Source organism: Triturus cristatus, chromosome 10 (genome assembly GCF_964204655.1).
Source record: "Triturus cristatus chromosome 10, aTriCri1.1, whole genome shotgun sequence".
NCBI lineage: Eukaryota > Metazoa > Chordata > Amphibia > Caudata > Salamandridae > Triturus > Triturus cristatus.
Genome location: NC_140593.1, coordinates 871,710,378 through 871,724,966, shown reverse-complemented (window position 1 = coordinate 871,724,966; position 14,589 = coordinate 871,710,378). Strand labels below are relative to the sequence as shown.

The following is a 14,589-nucleotide window of genomic DNA, read 5'->3' as shown; positions in this document are numbered from 1 at the left end:
ATCCCGCTTCAATTTATTATTAAAAACATTGCCTAAATAAGTAAAATTGGGCACCTTATAAATAGTTTTCCTTTCACAGTAAATTTCCTATTTTATATTTTTTCGGACCGCAGATCATGATAAAATATTTACTGAAATTTACTTTAAGGACTAATGTTAGCATAAAATCAGAGAAGGCGTTCAAGGCTTTTTGTAGACTATTAGCCGTAAGAGTCATTAAGACCGTATCATCGGCGTATGATAACAGGGGGACCAATTTACCATCTATTCTTGGAAAATCCAGTTGCTGTTTAATCAGGAATGCTTCTAGGCCGTTAGTATATATAAGAAATAAAAAGGTGGCCAGGATGCAACGCTGACGAACCCCCTCCGTGGAGGCGATGGACCCAGTCTTCTCCCCTCCTGGACCAAAGTGAACAGCAACAGTGGTACATTTGTTGCAACCTACGTAGAAGGGTGATGAGGGATTCTTCAAACCACATTTCCCCCATCATCATCCATAGCTTTCCCCTACTCACAGTGTCAAAAGCACTGGACAAGTCATTGAAGGCCAGGTGGATCGAGACCCCCCGGCCTTCATGTACTTGCCCATAATCAGGGACAGGTTGAGACACTGCTCGTTTGTTCCCATACCCTTTTTTAAAACCCTATTGTGTATCAGCCATTAAACCTGATGCATTTGCCCATGATTTCAACCTGGCTAAAATCACCCTCCCCATGACCTCACACATAGCATCTATCAGGGAAATTGGCCTGAAGCAAGTAGGGTCGTTCCTGTTACCTTTTTTGAAAATTGGTACCACCACTGCTTCCTTCCAAGAAGATGGGATGTGACCAACTATTACCGCCTTAAAAATATTAAGCAGCAGAGGCGCCCATAGTTGAAGATTGCTTTTAAGCAAATCTAAGGGAACTCCGTCTGGGCCAGGCGCTTTTAGAGATATGCCCTTAACTATTGCATCTTCGACCTCACTCAAGGAAATTGTTAAACTTAGTTCATGTGCGGTTTGTAAGTTGATAACTGTCTCATCCCTTTGCTCTTGTATTGATATGCCCAGTGGATTAAATATTTTTTTAAAGTGAGCTTCCCAAGCTTCATCTGTTATGGTCGAGCCCATGCTCTTGGCATCATTGGAGAAGAGAGGGTGATTTATAATCTCCCAAAAACTCTTAAGAGTACTTGAGCTAGCTAGCTTTCTCTAGGTCCTCCCAGGCAGTTCTTCTCAGTTCATTTTCCCTACAATTAATAACTTTTTTATAAGTCTGTCTCGCTATCTTTATCAAGGCCATATTCCAAGGAACCGTTTGCAGAGCTTTCTTAAGTTCTCTTTGCGCCCTGGAACACTCGGCATTAAACCACCTAATTTCAGGTAACTTGTGTTTCCTAATTGGTTTATTTATTTTTTTGGCCACATCTGCACAAATTAATTCGAAAAAAGACTGTATGACTGTGTCTGGGGGGGAATCAAAAGTTAGGGAAGTCAAAAATTTACTTTGGTTTTCTTTAAGAATGGCCTCCTCAAATTGCTTGCAGTCTATTAAATTCCATTTGAGTCTTACCCCTTGGTTGCAGTTATACTTTAACGGGCACTCATCCCCCCTAACTTTCTGTGCTGTGACATACATAGAAAGAATAAGGGGATTATGGTCACTGATGGGATGTGGTTCAACTGCGAAACTATCTACAAACCAAGTGTATTTGCTAGTAATTAACATAAAGTCAATTGTAGTCCCACTACCCCCCCCTGGTAGGTTGGAAACTGCACAGAGGGATTACTATCCAGAGAGTTCAACATACAAAGATCGTTTACCAAAATAATAGTATTCAATGCATTGCCCCGCGATGTATGCTTAAAATGCGGCACATGTTGGTTTTCTATGTCAACTACACCACATACTTTGTGTGAGCTATATTGGCAAACGGTGCAGATGAAATCCCCCTGGTTGGAATTTTGCAGCAACATTATCAATCTCCTCTTTAAGTGTATCAATAACCTCGGTATTATTTGGATCGAAAATATTGTAGCACCAATCAATTAATAAAATTGTAGTATCGGTAAAATTAAAAATTAGAATAAACTGGTACCAATGGGAATTTATTATATTCTCTATCTTTATCGAGTCGTTCGTAAGCAAAATAAGAGTCACTAAACCTCCCTTAGGTCTCCCTGCAGCTGATGGGTTTGCATGAGTATTTAATGAGCAATATTCATCTATAGTGACATCCACCCGACTCCAAGTTTCCTGAAGAGAAATAATGTCAAATGTTTATACATATTGCAACCAAGTCTCGTCTGTTAGTCTACCAGCGATATTCCCTGATGAAAGACTAAAAGGCTTTCGATCAGAATTCTGACCCCTGGATACTTCACAAACGCTATCAGTGTCATTAAAATTCAAGGTCCTAAGTAGGCCTGGGTGGTAAATTCCGTTCCGCTTGCGGAATTTGCGGAATTTGGGTACTTTTGCATTCCGCGGAGAACGCGGAATTGCCCAAAATTCTGCGTTCCGTGGCTTCGCTAATTTTTTTGCTTGTTCGCGTTCTCAAAATGCGTGTTTGCGAGATATTTCCCTCCGAGCACGCACGCAGCATTCGCTCACAGTTAAAAAGCATCGCGAACAAGCAATTCCGCGTGTTTGCGGAATTTCTGCATGCTCGCGGAGATTTTTTACCATTTCGCTGAGTTTTGCGTAGCACGACTACGCAAATACTGCCCACCCCTAGTCCTAAGTGCCTCTTCAACATTATCATTGACAATTGGATCATCCATATCAATTTTTAGATCCATCCCGTAGTTTCTACATACTCAATGTTCAAATATTGAGGGTACTGTGAGCTGTCATCATGGCAGTTTATAGGTGGTATAACCACTGTACAGCCTGATTCCCTAGTAGCAATCTCTGAGGTACTGACCGGTATAGCGATTTCCACTGTATTGTTCCGGGCTGAGGTTAGTCAGTCTATTTCTGCAAGATCACTCAATACCTCATGACAGTTGGGATGGAGCCAGGAAGGAGGAGGGAGATGCTGTGATGCCCCTACAGAGCTACCCTCGTCTACAGTAATCCATCTAGCTCCTGGTGACTGGTAAAAGAACCCCAAGTGCAGGACAGACATCCCCCTCACACCCTCAAAACAGTTCTCTATCCTATTTAGTATGATCCTAACTAATCCTGGAGATCCAAAAGTCAAAACGATACAATCACCCCGAAATGATTTGTTAGATTTCCCCACCCATCCTATGCGGCGGGCCATTTTAAATTCAGAAAATAAATGCCTATTATTTATACCCGTCCTAGTACTCAAAAAGTGAAGCGATTTATTCCTCTGTGTTGACCAATGCTCAATGTCTTCAGACAATAGTATTGGAACATTGGCCAACACCACAGTATATGGTGTTGCCTCAGGAGATAAATGTAAATTGGGGTGCGGGGGGCTAGAGGATGTTTGACCAGAAAACTGTCCCTCTATAGCTCCTACATTTCGGGGTCTGTCTACAAGGTTAATGCCAGACTTATCTTTTGAGATATTTCTTGGTATATTAACAGTCTGGCCTTGCTTATGGCTCAACCCTTCTGTCCGACGTGGTATATCAGTGCCATTTATAGGGTGATGTACGACCCTTGAGTGAGAGGGATCAGCCTGGCTCGCTGATCTAGGGGCCGATTCAGGGTGCTGTGTATCGCCATTCTTAACAAAACAGATACAGAGGTACTAAACACAGGTTTTACCAAACTGTTTATCCTACCCTCAATATCAATTAACCTTTTTAATATAGGATCTAAATGGGCTGAAATTACAAGTTCTAATGTTTTCATAAAAGAGTCTTCCATCTCTTGAATAGGTGGAGCTTCCAACGATGCTACGTTATCCAGTACTTAAAAAGTCCCTTGGTTGCAGTCTGACTCAAGAGATTTACTCCTGGGACCTGGAGGCTTAGAGAAGGAAAAACTCTGTTTACTTTGATTTTTGGTTTGTTCGGAGCATGCCCCTTTATTTTTTTGGGGGGAGGTGCATTACCAGACCCATGGTTAATTTTTGCTTATTGACCTCGTGTAACAATACTCGGTCTCAATGGAGTGTCAATTTTTTCAATTTCAACCGAATCGTCAATATTCTCAGAGCCCGGTGACTGTATGGTAACAATTCGTGAAGGACCCAATTCCAAGTTAGAATGTGTCGCAGAGGTGACAAGAGCAACAGGAGTAACGGGGGCAATTCGTTGTTGAAAATGTTGTGGGTCCATGGACAGTCAGCTCGATTTCGTGGATGGGAGCCGACTTGGCCCTCAACAGAAAGGCGCCCAGTGTCCCAACTACCCCTTGCCCATTTCCAGATTTGGGTCTATTCCTCATATTCGGCCTTAACCCTACTATATCAATATATCAAATTGAGCAATATAAACAGAGTCAAAGTCAATACCACAGTACCACAATAGGATGTCACAGTACCTTCTGAAAGGATGTTAAGACCAAAAGTTAATGACGTGGCCCAGCCCAGCCCAGCCTCTGTCGTAGTACAACAGGCTAAGACGGGCCTGTCTTGGCCCGGTCTTCACCTGGGCCGAGCCCGGGCACGTCCCGCGTTGCGGGACCACGTTGTGCTTCTTATGGTGTCACCGCACCTCCAGGGGCCGGCAAGAAAGTGCAGGCGTACTTAGGGTTCCAGGGACAGCAGCAAAGTCAAGGTGCCGTTGCTCACGGTCTGCCGCGCCGCGTGACCGCGTTGTGCTTCTTATGGTGTTGCTGCCCCTCCAGGGGCCGGGAAGAAAGTGCAGGCGTGCTTAGGGTTCCAGGAGCAGCAGCAAAGTCAAGGTGCCGGTGCTCGCGGTCTCCCCAAGATTATCTCTTTGTCTTTAGAGTGTCCTGTAAATCTTAACTCATTTTGTTACTCATTCTGTAAGTAGAGCAATGTGGCAGTCCCCTAGATGTCACAGCTATTAGAGTGGACAGGAAGTGAGATAGATTCCACAGCTAAAAAATTACTTATCCGTCTCATCAAGCCCTAAGTGCACAAGGACAATCTGTACTGTATGTATGGCAGCAGTGGTTTCACTTTATTGGAAGTACCAGGATCTTTCCATAATCCCTTATGAGATCTTTATGGGTATATGTACCAGCCTGTTTAACAACATCCCTTACCTAGCTCTGTTATTTTATATTTCAAGTTAATTATAGTGAAGACAAAGGCATTTCCTCGATCCAGTGCACACTCAGCGTTTGAATATTAAATGGCCTGTTCTTCTGCACACCTAATTAGAGAGCAGCCTTCACTCACATCCCCAGTTTCTTCACAGAAAACAACCTGCTTTTGCATCACTAACCTAGAGAGGGGTGGGCTCTGCATTAATTGCCATCTTCAATTTTAAGACCATAGTTGGCCCAAATAAAATCACCACTCTACTACTATTCGATCTCTTGGCCCCCATAGACCATTTGACATGGTCCCCCCCCCACATTACTACAGACTAAATTATGTTTGTATTGAAGGTAAATTCCTGGAGTAGATTTCCTCCCTCCTCTCTGACAGATTCAGCATTATCCTGCTCCCACCAACAGAAAACAAGTAAAAAATGTGACTTATCATTTTCACGTCGCTTGTTGTCAGAACTATGTCTATGCTGGGCTGAGGCATATAAACTAAATAGGTAACGGTACTCTGAGACTGTGCCCAAAGGACTTTTAAAGAGTACTGTTCCACAGAAATGAGTGATGGTGGCGCCCAGCTGCAACCACCAGCACAAATTAAGCACTGAGTATGCCAAAAAAATAAAAGATACAATGGCATTGCTTCTTCAGGCAATGCAAGAACTTCTATCTATGCAAGTTGTTTCATAATTTCAGATGGCTCCAGTTAAGATGCCACACACCAAATGGTGGACTTTAAAGTCAAATTACATATATGGAGTATGTTTTGTGGGACAACGCCCTTGAGAAGTGTGCGAGTCTAATTGCCTAGTAACATAACACCTTCTATACCATTAGGTTCAGTGTCACAATGGAGTGTTCCTCTAACCTCCGATAACCACCATGGTGCTTACGCAGAGTGCCCTCTTCCACCCATATTGTGATTATTGGAATGTATTAATAAGCATCAAGCCCATTGTTCTAGGAAATCATGATACTTCTATTACCTTCTATTAATTGAGAGATTTATTTTGAATAGTCTGGGCCCAGAGGAGACTTTTCACAGTAAGGGGGAGTGGGGTGGTTTGAAAAATTCCATGAACCCCCCTGCCATAGAAGGGATTGGGTGGTGGCTGGGTAATCCTTGCACCCGCAGCCCCTGCTTGGACCTGCAATCAATTTTAACAGGTGTTTTTCTACCCAATAAAGAATGACTAGTTTTCCAGCATCTGGTAATCACACATGTGGGACCACAGACCATTTGTGTTCAGGTGGAGCTATAATTTCCTGGGGATATGGTTTTACCCAGTGTGTAATTCGGACATTAGATGGCTGTCTTCAAGTGGAAACTCTTCCATATAGACATGTTAGTTGTCCCCTTCTTAGTAATAGCAGGACTTGCACTGTAAAAGGAAAGTGCCCTATTTACACTCTCAGGTATAAGCTTAGTGCAAAGATTTGTACCACTAACTGAAAAGTGATATTTTTAGACCAATGACATCTAAAGCACAGGAGCATTCATTGCTACATGTAGTAACAATCTGCCACCTGTAGGTGTGGCACCCTTAGAAGTTGCTTAGATTTACTGTGCCTGTGTAATAGCCACGTAGTTAGGATTTAAACACTTTTTTATTTGGATACAGGATCAGTAATCAAGTAGGGTCTTCTGTGTTTGAAAAAAATTGGAAGGTGTATTGTGATCCTCTTTGTTGAGCATTATTCTAACAAGCATGCAACTCTCTAGAAAGGGTTCAAGCAGGAGAAACGTGTAACAGCTAAACATTGTGGGTCATGACCCAAACACATAAGAGACATTGATGTTCCAGAACAGAAAGACTACATTACGTTAGAGCATTACAATGTTAAGAGCTCCACTGAAGACAATGGAGTGGGTCAAGTGCCAATATTGGCTAATATAGGCCTTCTGCTCCACCATTCCAATCATTGTCATTCTGTTTCTCCCTTTTTAACTTAGAACATTTTACCCACAGTAGATGAAATGCTCTAATAGCTTTATAGCCCTTAAGCCTAGAGCTGCATCCATTGTTAAAGGCTCTCACCCTTGTTATGCCCTGATCTGCAGCTTAGGTCTAAAATCCAGGTTCCGGGCCTTTAACAACTAGTATGGCCATCGGTTGCAGCAATAATGCTATATCACTGTAGTTGTTACTTTCCTGAGATACATTCTAAACTATTTTTCTCCACAGCTCCTGTGTGAGTGGCCACCTACAGTGCACACCTGAGCCTTCTTGTCGTCTGGATGGTGGATGGAGTTCCTGGGGTTTCTGGTCCCCATGTAACCAGAGCTGTGGAGAAGGAGTGCAACACCGCTTCCGGGAGTGTGACAACCCCACCCCTCAGATGGGGGGACGGCCCTGTGTTGGAAGTGGCCACCAGCTGAGAGAATGCCAAGTCATGGAGTGCAAAGGTAGCTTTAGAAAAATCATGCAAAAGCATATATTCAGCAAGCGACCAGTGTTTGTTCTTTAACATATATGAAGTTACTCCAGGTAGGGCTCTATGACAGAATATCAAGGATAGAAGTATTGTTCTTCAAATATAATGTGACTGAAATTTCGAGAACTTAAAAATCTTCAAGGCAAGTGTATGTTGGTAAGTAGAGATATACTATTCTTAACTTCATATCCATGCAAAGCAAAGGTTACAGGGACGTTATAGTTCGGATGACATTTTACCCATACAAAACCATGGACATTCAGCAGTTATAGTTATACTTTTGTTAAGAAACTATAACTTGTTGTCTAAAGTTACTTAAAGGCATGAGTTACAGTTTCTTCAGATGAGTATTATTATAACTGTTGAATTTCCATGGTTGTGTATGGGCTAAATATCTTCCTAACTGTAATGTCCCTTTAGCCTTTGGTTTTTTTTCAGTGAATTTCTATGTTTTACTACTTACTGCACATTAATATAACCTCCGCCGTGCACGGTGTGAGTTGGCCGCAGTGCCTGGCTTGCACCCAACCCTATGCCGTGCACAGCCTTTGGCAGTACAAAGTGGGTTTTGGTATGTGTGAAGTTTTTTCATTGTTTTTTGGATCTGCAGATTTTTCGTGAGTTGACACAGGGGAGGTCCGTGCTGGGCCCCGCCGTTGATCCGTGGATCTGCAGATTGGCCAAGAAACAAATTTGGGCAATATTTCAACTTGAGGGGTCCCTCAGGGAGCCTTCCATCATTCCTCTAGGGTCAGGATACCTGTATCCTGACTCCTTTTGTCAGTTTTTGTATGTTTTTTCCTCCCCCCGGCCCGATTCCAGAAAGAAATGTAGTTATAGTTAGCACCAAAGTTTACATAGTAAAAATGTTTTTTGTTTTGCCAATAACTTTGACGCAGCTTGACAAATCTTCATGAAATCTTAAAAAAACATCCCCTTTTGGTTCAACTGCTGTGTTGAACATGTCGAGGTGATGGGTCAAGCAGGGGCTGAGAAAAAAGGGGTGTCCTAAAACACGTTTTCCTCATGTTATGTCTATGGGTATTTTTCATTTTTTAAACACGACTACAGCTCAAACCGCTGAACAGAATTACACCAAATTTGGCAGAAAGCTAGATGTTGGTCCAGAAAACATGCTTTTAGTAATTTGGTGTAAATCCTTTCAGTAGTTTCAGAGATATTTAAGTTTAACAAATATAGATAACTGGGAACCCAAAATCCTACTGAAATTACATTTTCTGCCAACACTTTAACCAGAAAGTGTTGGCAACCATCATGGGACTCTGCTTGAAGCTGAGTCCCACAAAAAATATTTTAAAAAAAGAAAAGGGGATAGGGTATAAATTCCCTGACCCCCAAGGCCTCTTGGTGAAGTCCCACAGGGACCCTGCAAGACACAACAAAGCATTAGGTTTTTTAATTTTGACCGATCCATGGATCCTGCCAAAAGTTTTTAAAAAATGAAGCACGGGGTCATTGAAATAAAGGAGGGGGGAACATATCCCCCCTCATGGGCCTAATTGATGCCCTGGGGACCACCATCTCCTTGGGCTTTAAGTTTAAAGAATGCAAGGGGCCATGCAGACACCCCCACAGCCCCGGGGGCTGCCACCTTCCCAGGGCTTTCATTTTAAGTAATGCGTGAGGGCCCCGGGTCAAAATTGAAGTCAAAATTGAAGAAGGGGGGTGCCAGGAACTCCCACATGGAGCCCTAGATGGCCCAGGGGACTGCCACCCTCCAGGATTGACTCCTGCTATGTCCCGGGGTGCCCACCCCAGGACATAGCTGTTTGCAATGGCTTGGCAGGAGCTATGCCGCTCCTACTAACCCATAGCAAACTGTGCTCCGCTTTGAGCAAGCAAGAGTATTTTGGTCTTGTTTACTCAAAGCGGAGTACAATTGCTTTGACACAGAGAGAGCTGCATGTTATCATCTCCCTCTGTGCCAAACCAATGCTGGCTCCTGCAGGAGGCGGGGACCTGGCAGGGACTGCGGGGGCCTTCAGTCTCCCCTGCGGTCTCAGTGGATAGGGGGTACCCTAGAGGCACCCACTTTCAATGGCCAGGCCCCTGGTGTCTGTGCATGGGTGGGCCCTGGGTGATGGGTTCCCTGGGCCTGAAATCAGCATGGGGAGGGGAACCGCATGGCTCCCGCCCCTAAATTAAATTTCTTTTTTTTTAAAGGTGGGCCCTGGAGGATAGGGTAAAATCGGCGTAGGAAGAGAGCCACACGGTCCCCCTCCCCATTCAAAGAATGGCTGGCCCCAGGGGGTGGTTTCCCTGGTGCAAAATTGACCCAGAAAAGGGGGGCCACGCAGACCCCCTTCCAGAGTAAATAAACATTTTCTTTTTAAAAGGCCACCTGGCAAGTCACCGAAGGCCCCACCTTTTTTATCCACCACTCTGCAAATGCACCTGCTGGCGTACTGCTTGTTGAGGGATGCAGTCCCGTTAGGTCCAGAGGGATCTTGGGGGCCAATAAGCCCTCCTGTTACCTTCAGTACGTCTCACACAGTGGGATTGCTGAGCGGTCATCCGAGGCCATGCCCCCTTTCTCCACCACTCTCCAAATGTATCTCGTGGGGCACTGCTGGTTGGAGGATGAAGTCCCCTTGCATGCTGAGGATCCGTGGGGGCCAACAAGCCCTCCTGGTACCTCCAGTAAGTCCCATACAGCTTGATTGCTGAGAAGACTTCAGAGGCCACGCCCCTTTCTCTGCCACTTTTCGAATGCACCTCTTAGTGCAATACTGTTTGGGGTATGAAGCCCCCTTGGCTCCGTAAAGTCCTTGGGGGCCAAGAAGTCCTCCTTTTACCTCTAGTAAGTCCCATACTATGGAATTGCTGAGAGATCTTCGGAGGCCCTGCCACCTTTCTCTACCACTCTGCAAATGTGCCTCCTGTCACACTACTGCTGGGGTGATGAAGTCCCCTTGGCTGCTGAGCGTCCTTGAGGGCCAACTACCCCTTCTGTACCTCCAGTAAGTTCCACAGAGCGTGATTGGTGTGAGGACTTTGGAGGCCACACCCCCTTTCTCCACCACTCTGTAAACGCACCTCTTGGTACAATACTGGTTGAGGGATGATGTCCTTTTAGAGGCTGAGGGTCCTTGGGGCCAAGACGCCCTCCTATTACCTCAAGTAAGTCCCTGACAGCAGGATTTCAGAAAGCTGGTCTGAGGCTGCGCTCAGTTTCTCCACCACTCTGCAAACGTGACTACCAGTTAAAAAAAACATAGAAATTCACTTAAAAAACCAAAGGTTACATGAACGTTATAGTTTGGAAATAGAATTGAAAAAACCTAACTAATTCACTGAAAAAAGTAGACACCCACTCACTCACTCATACTGTCACTACACACAACTTACCCACCCATAGAACCACTCACACCAACACTCACTCACCCATAAAGTCACTGACACACACACTCACTCACCAATACAGCCACTCACACACCATCTCACTCACCCACACAGCTACTCACACACACCCACTTATACACCTATAAAGCCACTCACATTCTCATACACACAAGGATACATACAGCAACACAGCCACTCACAAAATATATGTTAGAAGCAGTATCACTCAGTAGTAGTGCACCTAGTATAGTAATTTAACTTTTGTAGTAGGTTAGTATATATGTTTAACAATCATAAACTCTATGAACATATTTACATTCACTGGATGATGTCATTAGTAATGTCATTTGAGATATCATCAGTGATATCATGAGTGATGTCACTGACCATGTCATAAGTGATGTAATATATGAGGTCATAAGCAGTGCATTGCTGGGGCGTAAGTTATAGAGGGAAATCTGAGCCTCACTATAACATCCCTGTAACCTTTGGTCATAAATCTGCGACTGGGGGTGAATGTTTGACAATATTCAACATTCCGTCCTTTATCTTTATGTGTCGCTATAGTCACCCCAAGTGGGAAGGGTATGCCTTGAAGTGGTCCCTTGCTGACTGTGCCACTGAATTTAAGCTAGCCTGGCTGATATGGGGTGATACTCTGAAACCGGTCCAAGGATGCTTATTTCAGTCCAGGGAGGACCTGACCTGGCAATACATGCTGGACTGTTCTCATGGGAAGCAAGGTCAAGACTGATTTGCATATGGCTGGGTCCAACCTGGGGTGGCATGGTGAGCAAAAAAACAATGGAGATCTGTGACTGGGGGTGAATATGTGACAATGTTCAACCTTCCTTCCATCATCTTTTTAGTGTTGTACAACTAAGATGGCAGCTCCAAAGCAAATGCAAAGATGCCCTCAGTCTGTAGGTGTGTTTCCCCCATGGCTTTGACTGTGTTGTTTGGGTGCCTAACAGGGGTTTACCTTTTGGTGGAGACTGGGTTACCCGCAGAGTTGAGCTCCATGGCCCTGGCCACTTCCTCTTTCCGGAGCCGGAGTACAGTGCTTTGCTTCCTTTTCTGGTGGGTGGACAGCCTTGCGGGGATCATATGGAGGAGGCCAGCTAACCATATGGAACACTGAGATTGGCGAGGGGCTAACTGACAGCCCAGCCACTGACAGTGCAAGAACATTGTGGGCGAGTCCATGCTGTGCTGAAGGAGCCTGGGACTGCTGGCTGGAGTGGGGTGGTGGCCCCATGCTGTGGGTTGCTTGGCAGTGCAAGTTGTGAACTTTGCCCTTGTTCTGTTGACTGCCACATTTATGTCAGCGGTGAGGAGGCTGATCTGTGTGGGGGCCACCATTTATTATTGCCTCTGCCCCCATTCATCTGATCCACCTACACCCCATATTTTGGTGCCTTCACCTGCCTTGCTCTGTCCGAATTAGATGTTGGTAGGCCCTCTGGCTTGCTGCTGCGCATAACCAGCAGAGATCCAGGATGGCAGCAGGCACTTGTCTTACCAGGACACTTGAGCTGTGCGCTGGGGCTGGCTGGGGCCTGTGTTTGAAGATTCGGTGGCCATAGGCTCATTGCACTTTGGGATGCAACGCCTGCAATACTGAGTCAATGTTCCTAGCTGTGGCCGGCATTCTACCTTCTTGCCTGTTGTTATGGTCAGCTCCCGCTGTTAGTGGGGGGCTCCTTCCGTCATTAAGGTTACAGCATGGGTCAACAGTGGTTCTGCAGTTGAGGAATACTGCGACCCACTAAGCAACAGGTGTCTTCGGAACAGACTAGGGCGATGGCATCCTCATTAGGGTCTGGGGATGAATTGTTGATCCCAGGGTCACAATCACAGAGGGGATCCATTGCAAGCTCGGCGAGCTCGGTGTTCCCTGGCATGGAGTTTACGCTGCAGGGAGTCACACATGCCACAGCAGAAAACCTCATCTGATCTCCACACGCTAACTGAGTTGTTATTTGTTCTTTCTTCTTTCTAGACTGGATTACACCTGTGGTATTTTATAAATGGGGCTGTTGCTTTCCCTTACTCTGATCTTTTCTATACATGGTGGGGCTGGGGAGGAGCTGAATGTCGCTGGGAGCTGGTGATGTTTGCTATTCTCTCTAGGTTCTTACCTGGTAGCAATATATGGGGCTGGTAAGTTTCCCTCTCCTAAACAGCTTTCCGTAATGCACCTTATTGACCCTTATAATAGGGCTTTTGGTTGTGGTTATCACCTATGTTATGTTTGGACAGGTTGTACTTTTGTCACAGTCTGGGGTGGGAGTTAGGGGTTATTAGTTCTGTGTTTTTGTTCTGTTTTCTTTTCTCTGGGTGTGGATGTGGTGGGGGTTGTGGGGTGTAACTGGATGGCGGTGCTGCAGATGTGTGACTGGTGGGATGGCTTTTGCACACTGAACTGCACATATTAATGGAGCGATGTCTGACTGCGTCCAAGTGACCACCTGAATGTGTGGGGTCTCAACAAGCCATTGAAAAATCAGAATGTGATGGCATACATAAAATGTAGAGAGGTGCAAATAGTGTTTCTGCAGGAGACCCACTTGACTAACAGTGAGGGCAGGGCTCTTAGGAATAGGTGGAGGGACAACTGTACTACACTGCAGACTCTGCATTTGCGCAGGTCACCCTAATTTGGATTAGGCCTGGACTGCCCTTCCAGTTACATAGAGCCATGGAAGACCCAAAGGGGCGTTATGTGTTGGTGATGAGTAGACAAGATGGCAGGGACGTAGCACTCCTGCTTATATATGCCCTCAATACTGAACAACATACTTTCTTGACCGGCTTGACACCACTGATGACAGCTGCACTGGCATACCCTAAAATAATTTGAGGAGACATTAATTGTGTGGTGGCCCCCACCTGGACAGGTCATACCCCCTGTTGGCGACGTACCTGATGCATTGAATGGCAAGATCTTTCTGACAGTAGGTTGACCACTGAAGATTGATAGACTGTTGGCGGCCAACCAATCCAGGGACACAAGCTTACTCCTTCCATTCTGATTTGCAGGAGTTGGATGTACGACTGGACGCAGTCTTTTGTTGTGATGACTCAACGAGTACTGGATGCAGAATACTTGGCATGAACATATTCAGATCATAACCCTCTACTCTGCACGTATCTGTAACCCATAGGTCTTGAGTCCCTCTGTGGCATCTAGACTCTGCCCTATTAGAGGATTCCGTATTTCATGAGTCCATTGGGGAGGTTATTCGTAATGACAGCTTCCTTCCTGGTGGAGGAATGGGAGGCGCTTAAAGTGATGGTGTGGGGCATTGTATCTTCAGTACACTGGGTGTGTGCCCAGCTGTACGCTGACATTCGACGGGAAGGGAGGAGATTAGATGATTTGTCCTCAGACATTGGAAAAACAGTTGAAGGCAGAGCTCGGTTGCTGGAAGAAAAGGAAAAAGTTCTTTCCCTTGGTGGAGTACCTAAAACAGTATGACTATAAGGCGTATAATACACCGGCACATGTGGACAGGGATAAGTCAGGTAGCATGATGGCATGGCTCCTCCGTGAGGAAGATAGGGGGCACACAATGCTAAAGCTATCATTAAATACAGATGATATGCTCCTGCATGTACGCTGGGAGGGGTCAGATCAGG

General features: G+C 45.2%; 1 protein-coding gene across 1 annotated transcript in view; it reads left to right on the top strand.

The window, feature by feature from the left end:
* The window catches only part of LOC146796142 (SCO-spondin-like), a 1,481,201-nt gene that overhangs the window by 766,381 nt on the left and 700,231 nt on the right, over positions 1-14,589 (top strand). The window contains exon 83 of the mRNA XM_085631266.1: positions 7,335-7,555. Coding sequence (XP_085487392.1) covers positions 7,335-7,555 — 221 coding nt within the window. The remainder of the gene's footprint in view (positions 1-7,334; positions 7,556-14,589) is intronic.